Here is a 20,723-nt window from a genome sequence, read left to right on the forward strand (position 1 = left end):
CCTTCATTAGAGGTGAGGTCTCCCTTTTCATCTTTGATACTATCAATTTGGTTTTCTTCTTTCCTTTTTTTTATTAGATTGACCAGTACTTTGTCTATTTTATCTGGTTTTTTCAAAGTACCAGCTTCTAGTCTTATTTATTAATTCAACAGTTCTTTTGCTTTTCGATTTTATTAATTTCTAACTTGGTTTTTAGTATTTCTAATTTAGTTTTCATCTGGGGATTTTTAATTTGCTCGCTTTCTAATTTTTTGAGTTGCATGCCCAATTCATTAATCTCTGCCCTCCTTAATTTGGTAATATATACACTCAATGATATAAATTTCCCCCTGAGCACTGCCTTGGCTGCATCCCACAGAGTTTGGTAGGATATCTCATCATTGTCATTTTCTTCAATGAAATTGTTGATTGTTTCTATGATTCCTTCTTTGACTAGCTGGTTTTGGAGAATCATATTATTTCATTTCCAATTAGTTTTTGATTTTCCTGTCCAGGTGCCCTTACTAATTATTATTTTTATTGCATTATGATCTGAGAAGGTTACATTTATTATTTCTGCTCTTTTGCATTTGTTTGCAATGATTCTATTCCCTACAACATTGTCAATCTTTGTGAATGTGCCATGTGCAGCTGAAAAGAAGGTGTATTCCTTTTTGTCCCTATTTATTTTTCTCCACATATCAATTAAATCTAATTTTTCTAGGACTTCATTCACCTCTCTTACCTCTTTCTTATTTTTTTTTCAGTTTGATTTATCTAGATGTGAAAGAGGAATATTTAAATCTCCCACTAGTATGGTTTTACTATCTATTTCCTTCTTGAGCTCTGCCAGTTTCTCCTTTATGAATTTGGGTGCTATGCCACTTGGTGCATACATATTGAGCAGTGTTATTTCCTCATTGTTTATACTGCCTTTAATCAGGATGTAATGACCTTCCCTGTCTTTTTTAATCATATCTATTTTTACTTTGGCTTTGTCAGAAATCATAATAGCCACTCCTGCCTTCTTTTTCTCATTTGACACCCAAAAGATTTTGCTCAAGCCCTGAACCTTAAACTTGTGTATGTCCACCCGCCTCATATGTGTTTCTTGTAGACAACATATGGTAGGATTTTGGTTTCTAATCCACTCTGCTATTTGCTTCCCTTTTATGAGCGAGTTCATCCCATTCATATTCAGAGTATTATAATCATCAGTTGTGTATTTGCTGACATTTTCGTATCCTCCCCTATTCCTACCCCCTTTTTCTTATATTATTTCCTTTTAAACCAGTGGTTTGCTATTGAGCTACTATCCCTTATCCCCTCCCTTGATTAACTTCCCTTTCTACCCCCTCCTTTATTTCCCCCCCCTTTTTGTTTTTAAAGGCCTTATGAATTCCCTCCCCCTTCTTCTCCCCTCCCTTTTTTTGACCTCCCCACTCCCCTGCTCCCCTTGGTTTATCCCTTCTAACTTTCTCAGAAGGGTTAGATAAGAGTTTTATGTCTCAATGGATAGTATAGCTACTCTTCCCTCTCTGGGTTGATTACACTGAGAGTAAGGTTTGATTATTACCTCTTAATGCTCTCTTCCTCTCCTTCTTATAATAGTATTTGTCCCCTCTCCTTCCCATGCCCTCTTTGTGTGTAATAGAATATCCTATTTTTCTTATTCACTCAAGTTTCTCTTGGTGTCCCCTGCTATTTACCCCCTCTTTCCTATCCCCCATGTCATCTTAGATTATTTAGTGTTCCACCCTCTCTCTGTGAATTATTCTTCTGATTACTATGATAGTGAATACTATAATAGTGAATAGAGTTCACTACAGAGAATTATACATAACATTTCTTTACATAGGAATACAGATAATTAGATCTCACTGAGGCCCTTAAAAAGGCAAATTTAAAAATTATAAGTTTTCTTTCTTTCCCCTCTGTATCTTATTTACCTTTTCAGGTTTCTCTCGATTTTTGTGGTTGGATATCAAACTTTCCATTTAGCCCTGGTCTTTTCTGTGCAAATACCTGGAATTCTTCAATTTCCTTGAATTCCCATTCTTTCCCCTGGAAATATATAGTCAATTTTGATGGGTAGTTGATCTGTGGTTGCAGGCCCATCTCTCTTTCCTTTCTGAATATCATATTCCAAGCCTTGCGATCTTTTAGGGTGGAGGCTGCCAGATCCTGTGTGATCCTGATTGGTGCTCCTTGATATTTGAATTGTCTCTTTCTGGCTTCTTGTAAGATTTTTTCTTTTGCTTGGAAACTCTTGAATTTGGCAATTATATTTCTGGGCGTTTTCTTATCTGGATCGAATGTCGCAGGAGTTCTATGATTCCTTTCAATGTCTATATTGCCCTCTTGTTGTAGGACTTCAGGGCAATTTTGCTGAATAATTTCTGTTAGTATGGAGTCCAGGTTTCTATTAATTTCTGGTTTTTCTGGAAGACCAATTATTCTCAAATTGTCTCTTCTAGACCGGTTTTCTTGGTCTGTCACTCTCTCATTGAGATATTTCATGTTTCTTTCTATTTTTTCAGTCTTTTGACTTTGTTTTATTTGTTCTTGTTCTCTTGAGAGATCATTAGCTTCTAATTGCTCAATTCTAGCCTTTAGGGATTGGTTTTCAGCTATAATCTTTCGGTTTTTGGCTATGATCTTTTGGTTTTCGGCTATAATCTTCTGGTTTTCGGCTATAATCTTCTGTTTTTCGGCCATAATCTTCTGGTATTCCTTTTCAATCTGGTCATTTCTGGTGTTCAATTTGCTTATCAGTTCATTTGGTTTCTGAGCCTCACTTTCCAATTGCAAGATTCTACCTTTTAAACTGTTATTTTCTTGCCAGATCTCCTCCATTTTCCTCAAAATCTCAGTTTTCAACTCTTCCATAGCTTGTGAGGAGTTTTTCTTATTTGAGGAGGGTCCAGATGCTTGTTTGTTCTCCTCCTTTGTTTGTTCGGTTGTCTGGATTTTCTCTGTGTAAAAGTTGTCGAGTGTTAAAGACTTCTTTTTCTTGTTGTTAATCTTTCTCTTCTGAACTTCCTGAGCCTGGGTAGCCACCTTTAGCCCAGCAGCTTCTCAGGTTTATCCTCGCGCTCAGGGTCTGTCCGCGGTCTTTTGGCTCCTCAGGTCTGAGTTCTGGTTTTTTCCAAGGTCAGACCCCCTGGTGGACCCCCTTGCTTGATCCTCTGCTGGAGGTTTCTTTACAAGTCTCAGGGCGCTGCTTCCACAGTCGTATACCCGTCTGCACTGGTTCCCCACTCAGGGTTTCAGAGCTTTAGCTCCTGGCTGTGTCTGCTTCCACCCACGCCTCCGCCCGCACCTGCTCTCTGAGCCGGCGTTCTGCTCCGGCGCTCAGAGTTTGTGTGCTTTCTTTAGCTTTTTGGGGTCCTAAATCTTGCTGCTCTCAGGAACAGGCCCTGGAGCTGCCAATGACTCGATGGGTGCCCCAAACTTGCTCTATTTCTTTTAAGCTGGCTTTGGCGCTATAGGTGTTGTGTGTGGAGGGGGTGGGGGTGGGGTGGTTGCTCAGCCCGCATTTTAGTGAGAGCTGTTTCACCCCTTTATAATATGGAAATGCCCTGATTCCATGTACCTTCCACGCTGTGCCCTGTTGTGGGGTTCCTCTGTTCATCTGGACTTGTTTTTATGTCCCCTTGAGGAGTTTTGTGTGTTTCCGCCAAGAGAGGTTAAGAGCTGCTTCTTACTCTGCTGCCATCTTAACCTGGAACCCCCCTCGCTGCTTCTTATAACTTCATTGCTTTATAAATTTGTAATTAAAAAAACTGGTAGCCATAAATCTAAACTAGTTGTGGTTAATGATGACAGTGGAGCCAGACTGTATGAAAAGTAGAAAGCTAGAGCCAATTGAAGAACCACTCTCTACAATTTTTGGATCAGTAATGGCATTTTTATTGATGGTGTATACGAATTCTACCTCTGACACATGCCAACATGGAATTTAGAAACCCCGAACTTGTAGCCTAGTAAGATCTGATGAACCCCAAGTTTTAGGACTAGCTTGTAAGTTGGAGACCGCAAAGCTTGTACTTGTTCTCTGTTCCCCTGAGAATCCACCCTGAAGGGAATCTCAGGCTAGCAGTTTCAGACTGCTAAAGTAAAAGACAACCCCCTGTCAGGTGGGGCCAAGCCCAAGCCAAGTGACTCTTTAGCACAGTAGGTAGCATTTCAGTCTTGTAAACTGAAGGTCCTGAGTTCAGTCCTGGAAAGGAGTGTGTGATATAGTGGGAGAGACTTCTGGAGACAAGAAGAGTCACTTGACTTGGGCTTGGCCCCACCTGATGGGATTGTCTTTTACCTTAGGGTCCATTATTCAGAATGAAACTGCTAGCCTGAGATACCCTTCAGGGTGGATTCTCAGGGGAAATGAGAACAAGTACAAGCTTTGGGGTCTCCAATTTACAAGCTAGTCCTAAAACTTGGGGTTCATCAGATCTTACTAGGCTACAAGTTTGGGGTTTCTAGATTCCATGTTGACACACATATGTGTGGCTAGGATGGCTACCATGCCTCTTCCCTTGTTTAACTGCTCCCCATAGTCATTCTTCTTCCAAAGAAGTTTGCTCAAGTTCAATGTCATATGCATTGGGAGCCATGGATAAATATGTGACTCCCTGAGCAAATCACTTTACCTTTCAGATCTATGTACAACTCCCCAAGACGGCAGAAATGATGTAGACCTGCATTGGCAGAGAGAATTTTCTCATCTGGAAAGTTCCATATAATCTGTGAAATCACAGCCCAGTTTCTATCCACTATCTCTATCCTTTTGTAAACAAAAGGAGAATTAGAACACAGCCATACTAAGTAGGCTTCCCAGCCATGTTCTGTCACCAATGAGGGGATGGCTGGACAATTTATAGTCTTCCAAGCAGGTTGAGAAAACAGAGGGTAAATTGGTGGTGATATAGAGCTTCAAGTCAAATGGGAGGGTAATAGAGTTGGGAGAGGGAAGTAGGCATTGATGAAGACATAGTTATCAAGGAATAATAAAGTTTTAATAGGAATATAATAGTAACAAGTATTTCAAGTTGAGCAGGTTAATTTCCAATGTCCTGTTGAGAGATTTTATTTTTTTAATGGAAATTCATTTCCTCGCAGATTTTTTTCAGGTTAATTAGACAGCCTCTCCACAGACTTTTGTGGTACTAAGTACAGCTTCTAAGCACTGATGTGTTAAGAAAAAAAGCCTAGCCCAGAGCCTTGAATCCTGGACCTTGTCTGGGAGTTAAAGGAATCAGACATTTTTGTACCTAAGTGAAAACTTCCAATTTTGTATATAGTTTGCTTTGAACATATTTGTTTGCCAGTTGTCTCCCTTATTAGATTGTACCATCCTCGAGGGCAGGGGCTGTTTTTTTTCTTTTTAAATAACCAGTGCTTAGCACAATGCCTGGCACACAGAAGGTGCTAAAAAAAAATGTTAATTGATTGACCTGATAGAAATCTGAGTTGGGTTCACTTAGGAAGGGTCATAAGAGAGCTGAAAGGGATCTCAGAATTCATGTAGTCCAGCTACCTCACTTTACAAGATGAAGAAAATGATTTGCTCAGTCACACAGGTAGTTGAATAGTCAGGCTGGACTTAGAATCTAGATCCTCTGACTCCAGTTAATAATAATAATAAAAAAAAGCTAGATGACTTCAAAGGCTATCCATTTCGAAGTTTATGATCCCAGAACAGAAAGAAATAACCTGCTTTTATGACAAAGTCTGGTTAGTTGGCTCTTTTAACTCCACATCTATTCTTAATCAGGATTATAGGTTACTATTGGTCAATCATTTTGTTAACTAGCATTTATTAAGCGTCCGCTGTGTTCCAGGCACAAGACTAAGAGCTGCCAATACCAAAATAATAATAATAGTAATAATAATAATAATGAAAATTTAAAAATCTGTGCTCTCAAAGAGCTCGCAATCCAAAGGTTCGATACTAGGTCCCGGGGTGCCTTTGACCTTGACCCTGCTCTTTAGAGTGCATGGAAAGGGGAAGGAGCTACTCCTGCCCCGACCCCCCATAGTCTCTTTCCAGTGGTCAATCAGTTGATAAAACTAGGGCACAGGGGAAACAACGCGCTTCCCCCTGGCCGTTGCGGCTTTCGGGAGGGGGAGGGGCGCCCCGCTTGGGTGTAACCGTCGCGTAGTGCGATCGCCCACGCGCTTGCACTTGGGGTCACCTTCACAAGTCAACCCTGAAAGACCAGCCAGAAGTGGAACGAGGAATGCGGGAGGGAGGACGGATGAGAGGGGAAAGTACATAAAGAGGCACCCCCCCCAAACTCTCTGAGATCTCGCTTCGAAGCATGTGCTTTGTTGTCCAGACAACCAGGAAGCGCGGAGTGGAAGACAAGACAGTCACCAGCGCCGCCATCCCGGCTGTCGCTTCCTCCATCGATGTCTAGCGGAGCTGGAGAAGTTTTCCTGGCCCTTTCGCACCAGCGCGCGCCGGGTTCCCTTCAACTCTCCCCTCTGTCCCCTTCCTCCCTCCCTTTGGGTCGTTCGCGCACGCGTATTTTAGCCAACTTCTTCCGTGTCTCCTCTGAGTCATCGGTGGCTGCAGGCAGCCAGCTCCTCCACTCGTCCCTCCCACAGCCCGGGCGGGACCTTATGTCTTGCGGGTGGTGGCGCCATTCCCTGAATTGGAGCCTGAGTGGAGTGAATTTGGAGAGGCCCTTTTGGGGCTGACAGGTGAACCGCCGTGGGGAAGGGGAAGAAGAGAAAGAGGAGGAAGAAGAGGAAGACCTGACCGCGGGGGCTACCCCAACTGCGGTTGTATAAGATGGTGTTCGAGTCCATAGTCGTGGACGTGTTGAATCGGTTCTTGGGGGATTATGTGGTGAACCTGGACACTTCCCAGCTAACTCTGGGCATCTGGAGAGGTAAAGAGACTGACCGACCGCCTGCCTGCTGTCCCCTCTCTCTGGACGTTCGGAGTGCACCCATCTCTCCAGCCCCACCCCCCACTCCCTCCACCCCCGCTGTGCCTCCCGCTGTGCTCCCTGTTGCAGTCCCTGCACCTTCGGAGCCGCCTCCCTGAGCACGCCCAGGGACTATCTCCAGGCTCCCACTCATACTTGCCCACCCGGACACGCCTTCCGTCTCCGCCCTTTCCTTTTGGGGTGTTTTGCACTCCCTTGCGCCCTTTTTTTGCTGGGGTCCCTCCCTTCTTCCCGGGTCTAGATGGCACCGCGCCCCATTTTCCTCCCAGGTGACACCTCCATTCTGCCTGAGATGATCACATTACATAAAGTTCGGAGTGTAGATGGCAGTTTTTTGTTGCCTGGGAATTGTTATTGTTTTGAGGAGAGAAATGTATAAAAAACTTAAATCTCTCTTAACTAATTTAGCTAGATGTATGGAAATGGGATGACAAATAAATGCCTTCTTTCCTTCCGTTCTAGTTATTTTAATTCCTTTTTTTACTAGTGGGGATGGGGTGTGTGTGATTGTGAAGCAGGTAAAAAGGTTCTGGGTTTGGTTTCTTGGTTATTTTGCCCTTTATGTTACGACTGAGGCACAAAGAGATAAGGAAGTGCCTCACGTTGCTTGACATGTGAAGGTGAGACTAGTGACAGAGTTTCTTTCATCTTAACCTAGTTCTACTTCTTGGGAAGAAGAGCATTCGCCTTTATTTGCATTATTTGTCTATCCCTAGGACGTTTAGCTTGGGCTTTGCTGGTAGCAGTTATCGTGCCACTGGTGTCTTCATTGTTTTAGGATTTTGTGTATATGAATTACATAACTTTTTCAAATTGGCATAGCATATTGAGTGGGTAAAAAAATTTATAGAAGAATATGTAGTTTGGCTGACAAGTGAAATACTGGCCCTTATTTTATGCCAGTTTACCCCAATACTTAATTTGTTTTAGACACTTATTTTTAGTGCTTTATGTATTTCAATTTATCGTGTAGTTAGTTTTACATAGGTAAATTTAGACAATTTAATCGGAAAAAGTATTTCTATTGGTAAACGGGTTAATGGCAAATTATTTGAAATTAAAGTTAATTTTTCAAATAAATTTAGCAATCGATTTTAAGATACTTCCTTTTTCTTTTTCTTTCTTTCTTTTTTTTTTTTACCCTTCCTCCAGGATTTGCTTGTACTATCTCTGTACTTTTTCCTGGTCAACTGAAACTCAAGATTTCTGGAGTGATATAGATTGTATGAGGTGTAGTCTTAACATTTTTTTATTCAAAGATATTTTATTTTCCCAATTATATGTAATAATTTTCAACACACATTTCCCGAAATTATAAGATCCAAATTGTCTTCCTTTTTCACTTCCCTCATCCCTCTCAGAGATGGTAAGCAATTTGGTCAATCTTAATAATTAAAAAAAAAGTTGTTACAGTATGATTAACACTGATTGGAGTAATTGCCCAGGAACTATAAGTAAGTTTCAGCTCAGCCAGCTTCTGACTTAAAAAAATATATATATATATGTATATATATATACACACACATATATACACACACACATATATAGTGATATATGATAATTTGTTTAATAAAAATGAAATAATAATAAATTGATCCCATTCTACTTCAGAAAGCTGTTCTGAGAATAAATGAGAAATATTTTGTTCACTAGTGGAAGTTTGCATATAAATTCAAGAGAGTACTCTTAATATTATACATAGCTTATTTTCAATAGATATTGTGAAAAGTGCATTTAGAGTTTACAAATAATCTTGTTTCAGAAGAGAATTGTTATGCCTGGTGTTACTCCTGCTGAGAGACCACTTGACTGCTTATGAAGCCCTAGTTTCCTTATCTGTAAAATGAGGGGGTTGAACATAATGATCCTTCAGGTCCTCTTCACCTCTAATAGTATGTAAATGGGGAAAAAATAAAATGCCTTAATATAGCTTTTTAAGTGGTTGGATAACATTCATCAGTTTCAAGTAAAAGAAAACTGTAATTTTAGTATAGAAAATTTTGCACATTTATAGAATTTCATTAACACTTCTCTTAAGTATTTCAGATGTAGAAATGATGCTGTGAAATAAGGGTCATCGAGATCATAGATTTCATCTTTTGCACATCATGGTCAGAATGCTGATTTAAATGTCTTTGGAGATTTTGATCTACCATTTGCCTGGAAACTTTATAGTAAACGAAACTATTTTCATCATTAGCACATTTCTGGTATTGAACTTGATATGATCCTGCATTTTGTAAACCAGTCTCTAATTATGAAAGGATTGTATTCCAAAAGCTCTGTTTGTAAGATTTGTTTCAAACTTTCTCAGAGAAACAATGTTATTATGTTCAACATGCCATTGTAGGGCACTAGAACCTATTTAATATGTAACTTAATACAACTATACATTAAATCCTAGTTTGAACTCTTGAGTTCTAGGAGCAGGAGGGACAGGAGCTGAAGGAAGGATAATTTAGGTTGGTGCTTGTTAGCTAGTATTTTAATAAAAGTAAAAATTATCCTTTTTGAAAAATATTAGACAGCATTGCTTAGTGGATAGAGAGCTACCCTCAGAGGCCATAGGACCAGAATTCTTGACCTGTCACTGAGATACTCATTACAAGATGCTGGGCAAGTGTTCCAGGTTACTCTGAGACTGTAACTGGCAGCTTAAATGATATCTTGTTTCGGTGGAGAGTTTCCTTATCATGAAGTTTCCTTTAAGGAATGAAATCACAGTTATAATCCCTATCCTTTTTTTCTTTCCATTTTTCTTTCCATTTCTTCAGTGTGCATGTGGCTGTAATTTCATGTACTGTGGTACTTTGCTAAAGTCTGCAGTACCTCCTAACGTATCTCATTCTATATTAGCAACAATTCTTTTAATTCCCCATTAAAATTTTCAGTCAGAGCAGATTTCAGTATAACAGTAACTTTAAAAGAATATGAGTGCACTAATTCATGGTTATTAAAAATAGCCATGAAATGAAATGAAACTAAAATGAAATGAAATGAAAATAAAAGAAATGAAAAATATTCCTTTACCTTATCAGAGGTACTGCAGATTTATTTATTTTTTTAAAAAACTCTTACCTTCTGTGTTAGAATCAGTACTAAGTGTTGGTTACAAGGCTGAAGAGCAACAAGGGCTAGGCAATTAGGCACTTGATTTGCCTAGGATCACACAGAGGCCTTGAACCCAGGACCTCTCATCTCTAAGCCTGATTTTGACCTCTTAGCTACCTACCTGCTCTGGTCCTGGAGTGTTAAAAAAATATTTTTAATTGTTTCCTTTTGTTCTTACATCGGCAACCTTTTCCATTTTATCCCTTCTTCCTCACCTTCCCTGAGAACCTTCCCTTATGACAAAGAATGAAAAAAGGGGAAAAAAAACTTCTAGTCAGCAAAGCAAAAAACATTAACTAAGATAATAATTATATGTATTCGCCTACATCCCTATTTCCCTCCAAGAAGCAGAGGGAGATGCAATATGATATCTCTTTGGAATCAAGCTTGATCATAATTTCATAGCAGTTTCAATTGTTCTTCTCCTCCTCCTTCCCCCCCCCCCCCCCATTGTATCATTGTAGTTGTGCATATTGTTCTGGTGTGCTTACTTTGCAATAGTTCATATGTCTTTCCTTACTTTCCTGTTTATTTTTCATATTGCATTAATATTTCACAACATTCAGATATCACAATTGTTTAGCCATTCACCAGTCTTTGTTATTATTCTGTTGTTTCAGTAATGTCTGACTCTTCCTGACCCCATTTGGGGTTTTCTTGGAAAAAATACTGGTGGTGTTTGCCATTTCCTTTTGCAGCCCATTTTATAAATGAGGAAACTGAGACAAATGGGGTTCCGTGACTTGCTCATGCTTGTCTTGAGGCAGAATTTGAATTCTGGCTTTCCTGATTACAAATTGAGGGCTCTATCCAATGTGCCACCTATTCCCCTGTTACTGGGCATCTAATTTGTTTCCAGTTCTTTGCTACTGCAAAATGTTGCCAAATATATTAGTATATATGGAGCTATTGAATTATTTGATGTATATGCCTAACCATGGGTTGTCTGGCAGAATTCCAAATTGCTTTCTAGAATGACTTGACCAATAATTCACAGCTCTATCAATAGTGCATTTGAGTTTTGTCTTTGCATAAACCTTTAACTCTTTCCATCTTTTGTCATTTTTGCTAAATTGTTGGGTTGAGGTGAAATCTCACTATGATTTTGATTTAGAATTTTCTTATTTCTTCTTATTAGTGATTTAGAACATTGTTCCATATAGTTGTTAAAAATTGGCAGTTCTTTTGAGATTTGTTCATGTCTTTGATCACATCCATGAAGAATGACTTTTGAGAGGGCAGCTGGGTAGCTCAGTGGATTGAGAGTCAGGCCTAGAGATGGAAGGTTCTGGGTCTAAATTTGGCCTCAGACACTTCCCAGCTGTGTGACCCTGGGTAAGTCACTTGACCCCCATTGCCCACCTTTACCACTCTTCCACCTAGGAGCCAGTACACAGAAGTTAAGGGTTAAAAAAATACTAAAAAAAAAACCCCTAAAAAAAAAAAGAATGGCTTTTGACCATATAAATATTTGTGTTTCCTATATACCGTTTATATCAGAAGTATTTCATGTGAAAATTTTCCCCTAATTAATAACTTCCCTTCTGATTCTCTGTGTGTCTGTGCCTTCAAAAGCTTTTCAATTTCATGTATTTGAAATCCCATATTTGAGAGATTCTTAACTTTTTTTTGGCCAGCCTTTGGCTTTCTGATCCTCTTCTTAGAATGTTTGTAATACATAAAATTTTACATACATTCATATGCATGTGTGTGATTATAAGAAAACCAGTTATACTGAAATAATAAAACTATTTTTAAAAAATTCTTGGACTCTAGGGTAAAAATCCTTGGGGTTTTTTAAGTTATGACTTTTCTGCTTCATAGAATTTTCAATACTTTGATTCTATATAGAATTCTGTTGGCAATATAGTATCATGATCTTTTATTTTCTAAATAAGTTTCATTGTTGTCTTTTATTTTTCTATCAGAGCTGTTCCCAGATATCACATAGACATGTTTCTAACAAAGAAAAATTGTTAAACAAAAGCCAATACAGTGATTGTGTCTGATAGCAAATGCAACAATATATACTTATAGTATACCACATCTCCTTTATTGCAAGTAGGCCAACACTTTCATGTCTGTGTTAGTTCCAAGATTCTGGGAATCATGCTTAAAATGTGCATTTATACTTATATTTAGTATCTCTTCTACCCCTCTTTATATATACCTTATATTGTATTTTATGCAGTTGAATCCCTCCTCAGATTTCCTAATTGTTATCCTATTTTTTTCCAAAGGTTATTTAAATTGATTTTATATTCCATACTTTTGACTCAGCCTCTTTGGATAAGTTAGCATCTTCTATTCTGTATCTTACAAACCTTTGATTAAAATCCATTTATATTTACAAGTTGTGAAAACTCAATATGACTTTAGTGGCAGTCTTCTAAAAGATCACAATCAATACTGTTATTGACTCTTTATTTTGAAGAAGGCATTATACTGTACCCTCTGAGTACAAGCTATGTAAAAACAGGGCTTGACCTCAAGGTATTTGTCAGTCTAATTGGTCAGAATATAGAAGAGAGAGAGAACTACTAGTTTGGAGCCATCTTAAGAAAAGTTTCATTTTGGAGATGGGATTTGACTTAGACATTGAAGGATAAGAAGCTAGTTCAGTGATAGTGAACCTTTAAGAAACCGAATTCCAGGCCCTGCTCCTACCCCACCCACTAGACTGAGTGCTTGCTGTGCTCTGGCCCCTCACCAGAGACTGAGTGCCCTGTCCTGTCCCCTCCTCTTCTCCCCACCTTACCCCAGACAGGGGAGGGAGGAAGCTCTGCCATTGGGCTGCTGGGAAGAGGGGTAGGTGATGAGAGGCACATGTGGAGAGGAGGAGGGGAGCGGTCTGAGCACTCTGCTAGCTTCTAGTTCTGCCACCCATCTTAGGCCCTGTGCATACCCATTGGGGTGCTGGGCAGAGGGGCAGGTGATGTGAAAAAATGTCTTCAGGTATGGTGGAGAGGGGGAGGAGAGCAGTTCCACTCAAGTCCCTGTCTTTCTAGTAATGATCTCTAGAGGGCAGGGGTTGGGGGGAGGGTGGCTTGCATGCCCACAGAGAGTGCTATGTGCCATTTTTGGCACCCGTGCCAAAGGTTCACCATTATTGAGCTAGTAGTGGAATAGGGGCATCCAGACTGTGGGAATGTGTTGTATTTTCTCTAAGACTTTTTCAGCAACTATTGAGATAATCCTTTGTTGGGGGGTGGTATCAATGTTGTAGTTGTAGATCAGTTGTCAAAGATATGGTTACTGTGCTTATTAAAATGGTACAAGTCAATTCCAGAGGACTCATGATGAAAAATGCTATCCACCACCAGAGAGAGAACAAATGAACTTTTAGGTGCAAATTGAGGTATAATATTCTTACTCTTTCTATTTCTCTTGTTTTTTTTTTTTGGGAGGGAGGTGCAATATGGCTAGTATGGAAATGTGCATAATTTAATATGCATATTGATATCATATTGCTTATCTTTTCAGTGGGTGGATGAGGGAGACAGGAGGGAGAGATTTTAGAAATCCAAATTTAAAAAGAGAAGAATATTAAAAAAATAATGTAGTATAAAATTATGTAGTGGAAATTTAAGTAATGTAATGTAAAATAAAAAGCAAAGACACAAAAAAGAAAATATTTCTTCAAAAATGAGCTCTTTCACACATGATAAAACCAGTGGAAATGTGCGTCGGCTATGGGTGGGGGGAGTGCTGGGGGGAAGGGGAAAGTAGGAGCATGAATCATGTAACCATGTTAAAAATGAATATTAATAAATGATTAAAAAATTAAAAAAGTAAGCTCTTTCCCAAGTCTTTATTTGTGTAGCAGAAGTACTAATTGTTGTTTTAATGTTTGCATGAATTTACTAGTAAATATCTATATAAGGGTTTTTTTTTCTCCTTTTCTTCCCTCTTGATAGTTCCACTAGTTTTTTCATGTTTTTAGAATAGGTTGGTAAAATCTCTTATGTTCTGTTAACTAGGGTATTGTATGACTTTGTAAGCAACCCAGCTTTTAAATTTTCAATTTTATTGGTTTGCAATTGTGTTTTATAGGTTCTAGTAATTCTTTTGATGACTGATACTGTGTTTTGCCTTGATAAATTTTTTGGTAACTTTTCATTCTCTCTTTTTCTTTTTTTTTAAGCCTAAAGGTTAGCATCAGTCTCTAGTCTAGAACATAGTAAACATTTAATAAATGCTTGCTGATTGATTTGTTTATATTTTCAAAAAATGAGCTATTTTAGTTTTGTCAGTTCTATACAGTCTTTTTGTTTTCTATTTTTTTCTAATTTTCCTTTTTTTCTGGCAACTTAAAAAAATTGTGAATTAAGTCATCTAGAGACATATTTCAATATACAAAGAATAGAGGGAAGATTATTTAAAATACATACATACATATATATATACATATATGTACATAAGTTTTATTCATGTCACCTGTATTTCAAACTGTTTTCTTCTACTTCCTCTCTTAGAGTGTCTAATCCCATGTAATTGATTTAACCTTATTCTTCCTCTCTTCCCTCTCCTAGCTTGCTTTTAAAAAAAAATATTTCTCATCATTCTGTTTCAATTGTATTGTGGTTATTACTCTCAGTTTTCAGTGTTGTGGTCATTTTATGATTCTGCTTTACTTCTGCTTAATCTGTTCATTGAAGTCTTTTTGTGCTTTTCTTTATTATGTTCATTGTTTAATACTTTTGATGCTTTTCTTCATGTATTTCTCTTCTCAGATAATCCCACCTTCTCTTTCCTCTTGAAGTCCTCTCTTAAATATGTACATATACTTATTTTGTTAATCAATAATATTCCATTACATTCACATGCCACAGTTTATTTAGACATTTTCTAGTCCTAGAATATTTACTTAATTTCTACTTTATTGCTCCTACCAAAAAGTGGTACTGTAAAAATTTTGAGGTATGTAGATCCTTTTTGTTAATGACCTCATTGAAGTTTATGTGTAACAGTAGAATCTCAGTCAAATGATATGGATATGTTACTTTCTTAGCAAAATTCTAAATTTTCATTCTACAAAGGTTTGTAATTCAGAACTCCACAAACATTGCATTAGTGTGCTTGTCTTTCCATAACTCCTTTAACCTTAATTATTCCCACTTTTTAAATCTTTGCCAATTTGTTGAGTGTGAGGTGAAAACTCGGGTTGTTTTTCATATTTATTTTTCTTTATTATTAGTAATTTGAAAATCCTTTACTTATTTATTAGGGAATGACTTTTGGCCTTATATATTTTTATTAGTTGTCTCTATGTCTTGCAAATCAAAGCTTTATCAGAGGTATTTGATATAAAGATAAGGGAAGAGGATTATTAAATAAACAACTTCTGTTAGGTATACTAAAAACGTTATGTTTAACAAGGTATTCACATTGTCCAGTTTTATGTTCCTTTCTCTATTTTTTCTTGTTGTTAACATGTTTTTGATGCTTCTCTTCATGTATTTCTCTTCTTAGATAATCCAACCTTCTCTTTCCTCTTAAAATCCTCTCTTAAATATGTACATAAACTTATTTTGTTAAGCAAAACAAAGAAACACATCAACTATATCTGAGAATGCCCATTTGATTCTTTACTTCAAGTCCATGTCTGTGCCAAATCTTTTGGAATTGTGATTTAGTTGTTGCTTGGATTAGTTTTTAAGTATTTCAAAGTTCTTTTCCTTTGTGACACTTTTGTGGCCATCCATAAATTGTTCCTTTCTTCATTTCATTCCTTATTAGTTATCAGCCTCATATTTTTAAAAAATCAGTCATATTTGTAATCTCTTATGAGATGATAAAATTCCATCATATTTGTATGCTCTTTATTCTTCCATTTATCAATTGATGGACACTTACTTTGTTTACATTTCTTTGATTCAACAAAAAAAAGTGTTTCTATAATATTTTTTTATACATACAAATCCTTTTCTTCTGTTCTTGATCTCCTTGAGTTTTACACCAGAGACTTTTTGCTTATAGTTCCAAACTATTTTCCAGAATGGTTGAGTCACTTCAAGGTTCTACTAAAAGTACATTAGTGTATCTGTCTTCTGACAGCCTATTCAACAGTTGCTACTCTTTTAACTTTTTTGCCACTGGTGGATTTGAAGTGGAATTGTAGAGTTATTTTAATTTATATTTCTTATAGTAGTAATATAGACTTTTCCCCAATGTATATGGATATTTTGCATATTTTCATTTGAGCAATATCTGTTTATATTCTTTGGCTGTTTATCTATTGGAAAATAGCTCATATATGTATCAATTACAAATCTTAGATGTTAGACTTTTTTTTTAAGGAAAAAAGTGAAATTCTTTTCAAAATTGATTCCCTTCTAACTGCAGTTATTTTGCTATTGTAACAATTTGCTCTTTTCAGTTTAATGTAAATCATTCATATCATTTTTATGATAATCCTCTATCCATTGTTTTAGTAATAATTCTGTCTCTAGCTACAGATAATTCCTTCCTTTGTCTTGTACTTTGTCTAGATCCTTTTATATTTAGATCATGCACTTCATAGTTTTTATACTGTGTGTGTTTATATGTGAATATATCTATATATGTGTACACACATTTATACACACACATATATATATATTTATATAATTTTTTAAAAAATTAGAATATAATTTTGAGTAGGGCTCTTTGTATCTGAATCTCCAGAACCTCACACAAAGCAAGTGCTTGTAAATCCTTGATGACCTTTGTCTCCATTTGGAGTTTATTGTGTTAGATGGTATAATTGGCCGTATATACTTACAAATCCCTTAGCCTTCCTAAGCCTTATTTTTCTTGCTTGTAAAATGAAAATGTTGGATTAGATGGTTTCTGTGATCTTTTTTAGTTCTAAATATATGGTCCTAAGATTTTGCTAGATTACTTTCCAGTTTTCCCAGCAGTTTTCCTCAAATAAGTAATTTGTACTTTAGTATCTGGTGCCTATTATGCTATTGTTCTTGATTGCTTCTGGGTCATATTTAGCTAATATTTTCCATTGTTCATTATTTTTGAACCCAGTACTAAATTGTTTTGATGACTACTTAATATATAGTTGGCATGTGGTGATCCTAGAGCTCCTCATTAATAGTTTACCTTTTTTTTGGTAGTTGTTTAGGATTCTCTAAACAAATTATTATATCATTTGCAAATAGTTATAATTTTGTTTCCTTTTTTGCCCATGTGAAGCCCTTTGTCTTTTTCTTGTCTTAATTGCTATAGCGAGTATTTTTTGCATCTATAAAAAATAATAGTAGTGATAGTAGAAATCCTTTTGAAAAGGTTCCTGGATTTTTTGGTTTTTGTTTTTGTTACAGAAAATGCTTTTTAAAAATTTTTGATCACTGCTGTTTAAGTGGGTAAAAAGCTGCCCTTTAAAGGATTTGTTTTCTTCTGATTTCTAGAGGCTTTTTTTTTAAACATCAGTGAATGTTTACTTTGTCAAAGTGATTTTTTTGTTATCAGAATGGTATTATGTTTATAATTTTCCTAATGTTCAATGGGCTTTCATTCTAGGTATAGATTCATTTTGCTTTTAGGTATCAGAATTGTAAAATTAGGCACAAACTCTATGGGACTTAGGTCTCTTTTTCCCCAAAGAAGGAGCAAACACCCTAGGGCACAAGATAAATGAGAAGATAACCTTTAAAACAAGATAATTTTTATTAAGCAAGAACATACAAATGCATATGAAGTAAACTGGTTTGATACCAAAAAACTCAGTTCAGAAGCTGCAAGAAACAGCTTGAATAATTTTCTAGAGAAGGATGGTAGGCAAAGGGATTTAAAGGGCCTGATCCAGAGAAGGATCTCAGGTGCTATAGGTACGGAGTTCCCAGGATTGGAGGTGATGAATTTCCAGGTACAAGAGGGGGAAAAAAGACCCTTTAATATATATTTTAGGCATAAGATAGCAAGATAAGAGTATGGAGTAACTTGGTCTCAAGGTTCAGCAATAAAATGACTTACTCAGCTAGGACCAGGAATCCTTCATAGTTGAGGCCAAGTGATAATAGTTTGGAAGTTAAAAAATAACTTGGGCTAAAAGAGATAGAGAGTGTGGGACTCATATTGCCAAGTTCTCTTAATTATTTCATCCAAGAGACTGGGAGAGTCAACTGGTGGGATGAGCCAGTGGTTGTAGACTCTAACTAGTTTAGTGTCCCAAGACTAAGAGATTTCTATGGTTACCTCAGTCTGGATATTACTTTCAAAGACAGTTTCTACAAGTTACTCTGGGTCTTGTCAGTTTCTCCAAATCACCCAGAATCCCAGGTAAATAGAGTCAGTCTTACATATTGTCTTCACCCATGTAGCAAGGCAACTCAGGCATGCCAAGATAATTATCAAGATAATTCATACAGGATAATATTTGTATCAAAAAGAATATGTTTCAAGTATTTTTTTCAAGCAATTTATGCAGTACTGAGATAGTTTGATCTGTAATTATTTGAATTCACTTGCAAATCCATCTAGGCCTTGGACTTTTAAAATTCATTTATGGTACGTTCAGTTTCTTTTTTCTGATGTTTCGTTTAAAAATCTCTTATCTCCAGAGTTTACATTTTTAAAATATTCATCTATTTCATTTACATGACTAATTTTGGGGGCATATAACAAGAATAGTTTCTAATATTCCTTTCACCTTTGTTATTTCTCATTTTTCTTTTTGAAACTACTTCATTTACTTCTTTTGGAGTGATCAAGGTGACTTAATGATTTGTTTATTAGTTTAAAAAACTCCTAATTATCATTTAATTTGTTTTTCATTTTGTTTTGTATTTTAAAAAATACTTATGTCAGTGATTATTAAGGGTTTTTATTTTCTAAGTTTTTTTTAATTGCATGGCTGATTCAATGATTTTTTTGCCTTTCTATTTTTTTATGAACATGCTAAGACATATATACATTCTTATGCATTTTCCCTTAAGAACTACTTTTGCTACTCTCCAACATTTTGATATATTTTCACTGTTGCGATTTTCTCTGACAAAATTATTTCTATAATTTTATTCTTTGATTCATACATACTTTGAGATTATATCATTTAGTCTCCCTTTAAACCTGAATCCTTTCTTCAAAATAACTTTATTGTGTATGTAGTGCATTGTTGCCTATAAGAATGTTTACTATGTCTACTTCCCTTTGTTATGTTTATGAGTTTTTATGCTCTGGTACACAATCAGTTCTCATATATAAAACTATAATGCAACAATTCTCCATCAGTAATTGCCACAGGTTTAGCAAATTTGGCTTTTCAAAAATTTAGTTCAGATATTTAACTTTTTCTGGTTTCTTTTTGCTAGAGTTCCCAAAGTCTGAAAAGATCACATTAACATTTAATCAATCAGTAAGCATTTATTAAGTTCTTGACTATTTGCCCAGTATTGGACAAAGGGCTAAGGATACAAATAATAGGGAGGAACAAGCTTTTCTTTTAAGTAGTTTACATTCAAATGGGAGTATTAGGTTAGTAAATGTTATTCTTTTATTATTACTGTTGTATTGCCAGAGATCATGATTGTTACCTTTTCTTTTTTAGGTTCATTTGAGGCATAATACATTTTGTTCCAGTCTCTTATCAAAAATCTGTGAATCTTTATTTCACATATGTTTCTCATAAAGAACATATGACTAGATTCTACTTTCTTCTTGAAAAAAAATCTATTAATTAATTTAGAATATTTCCCCATGGTTACATGATTCATATTCTTTCCCTCCCCTCCTTGTTCCTCTCTCCCGTAGCCAACAAGCAATTCAACTCAGTTTTAAATGTATAATTGAGCAAGACCTATTTCCATATTATTAATATTTGCAATAGAATGATCATTTTGAGATTACATTTCCAATCATATCCCCATTGAACCATGTGATCAAGGAAATGTTTTTTCTTCTGTGTTTCTATTCTCACAGTTCTTTCTCTGGATGTGAATAGCATTCTTTCTCATAAGTCCCTGTAAGATTTAAAGCAATATCAATAACTCCAAGTATTTATAAAGTTTATTAATAATCACTTGAAGTAGAAGAAATGAAAGAAATAGAAATCCAAAGCCTAATTTTCCAACTAAAGTAAGACCACATGTGTAAATTCTCCTGCCTGGGTCAAAGCCAGCTTCAGCAGCCACGTTTAGTGAAAGAGGGAGGCGGGGTCACACCTAAACTATATCTTCCATACATACGCATGTAGTGTTCCCACTCAGTGTGAGCATGCAAATGGGTTGCTGGGTAAGAAAGTCCTGAGGAGCAAATTCTATCCACATAATCCCGTGATTCCATTGGGAGGCGAGCATGTTGGAATCTCCCAGATTTACATGCCTAGTCTCCCCAATGAAGCATTACACACAACCAGCTTATATCTCTAAAGATCTCTTACTAAAGGTGCATACAATATTGCACTTTCTAAGGGGAAATTACAATAATTTGGGGATGAGAGGGAAATGAAAGAGAAAGAGAGCAAAACCAATGATTGGTAGGCACATTGTCAAAAAGCCAATTAGGGGGCAGTCCCCTTTGGCATAAGAATTTACATTCAGAGTAAATGCATTCAACCCCCCACAGTTCAATTCACTACATCCCAAAGTTCATTCTGGATCTTTTGATGCAGTGTGTGTTTTCTGTAGGCATCTCCATGGTGCCTTCTCTAAATGGTTCACTTTCTTGATTTGGGGAGTTAGC

The 20,723-nt window shown here is 36.6% G+C and overlaps 1 protein-coding gene across 1 annotated transcript in view; it reads left to right on the forward strand.

Moving 5' to 3' along the window:
• The first annotated feature begins 6,242 nt into the window (after window positions 1–6,242).
• Window positions 6,243–20,723, forward strand: part of VPS13A (vacuolar protein sorting 13 homolog A) — a 337,780-nt gene continuing 323,299 nt past the window's right edge. Inside the window, exon 1 of the mRNA XM_044678014.1 lies at window positions 6,243–6,878. Within this exon, the coding sequence (XP_044533949.1) occupies window positions 6,779–6,878 (100 nt within the window). The 5' untranslated portion in view covers window positions 6,243–6,778. The remainder of the gene's footprint in view (window positions 6,879–20,723) is intronic.

Source organism: Gracilinanus agilis, chromosome 1, assembly GCF_016433145.1.
Source record: "Gracilinanus agilis isolate LMUSP501 chromosome 1, AgileGrace, whole genome shotgun sequence".
Lineage (NCBI taxonomy): Eukaryota > Metazoa > Chordata > Mammalia > Didelphimorphia > Didelphidae > Gracilinanus > Gracilinanus agilis.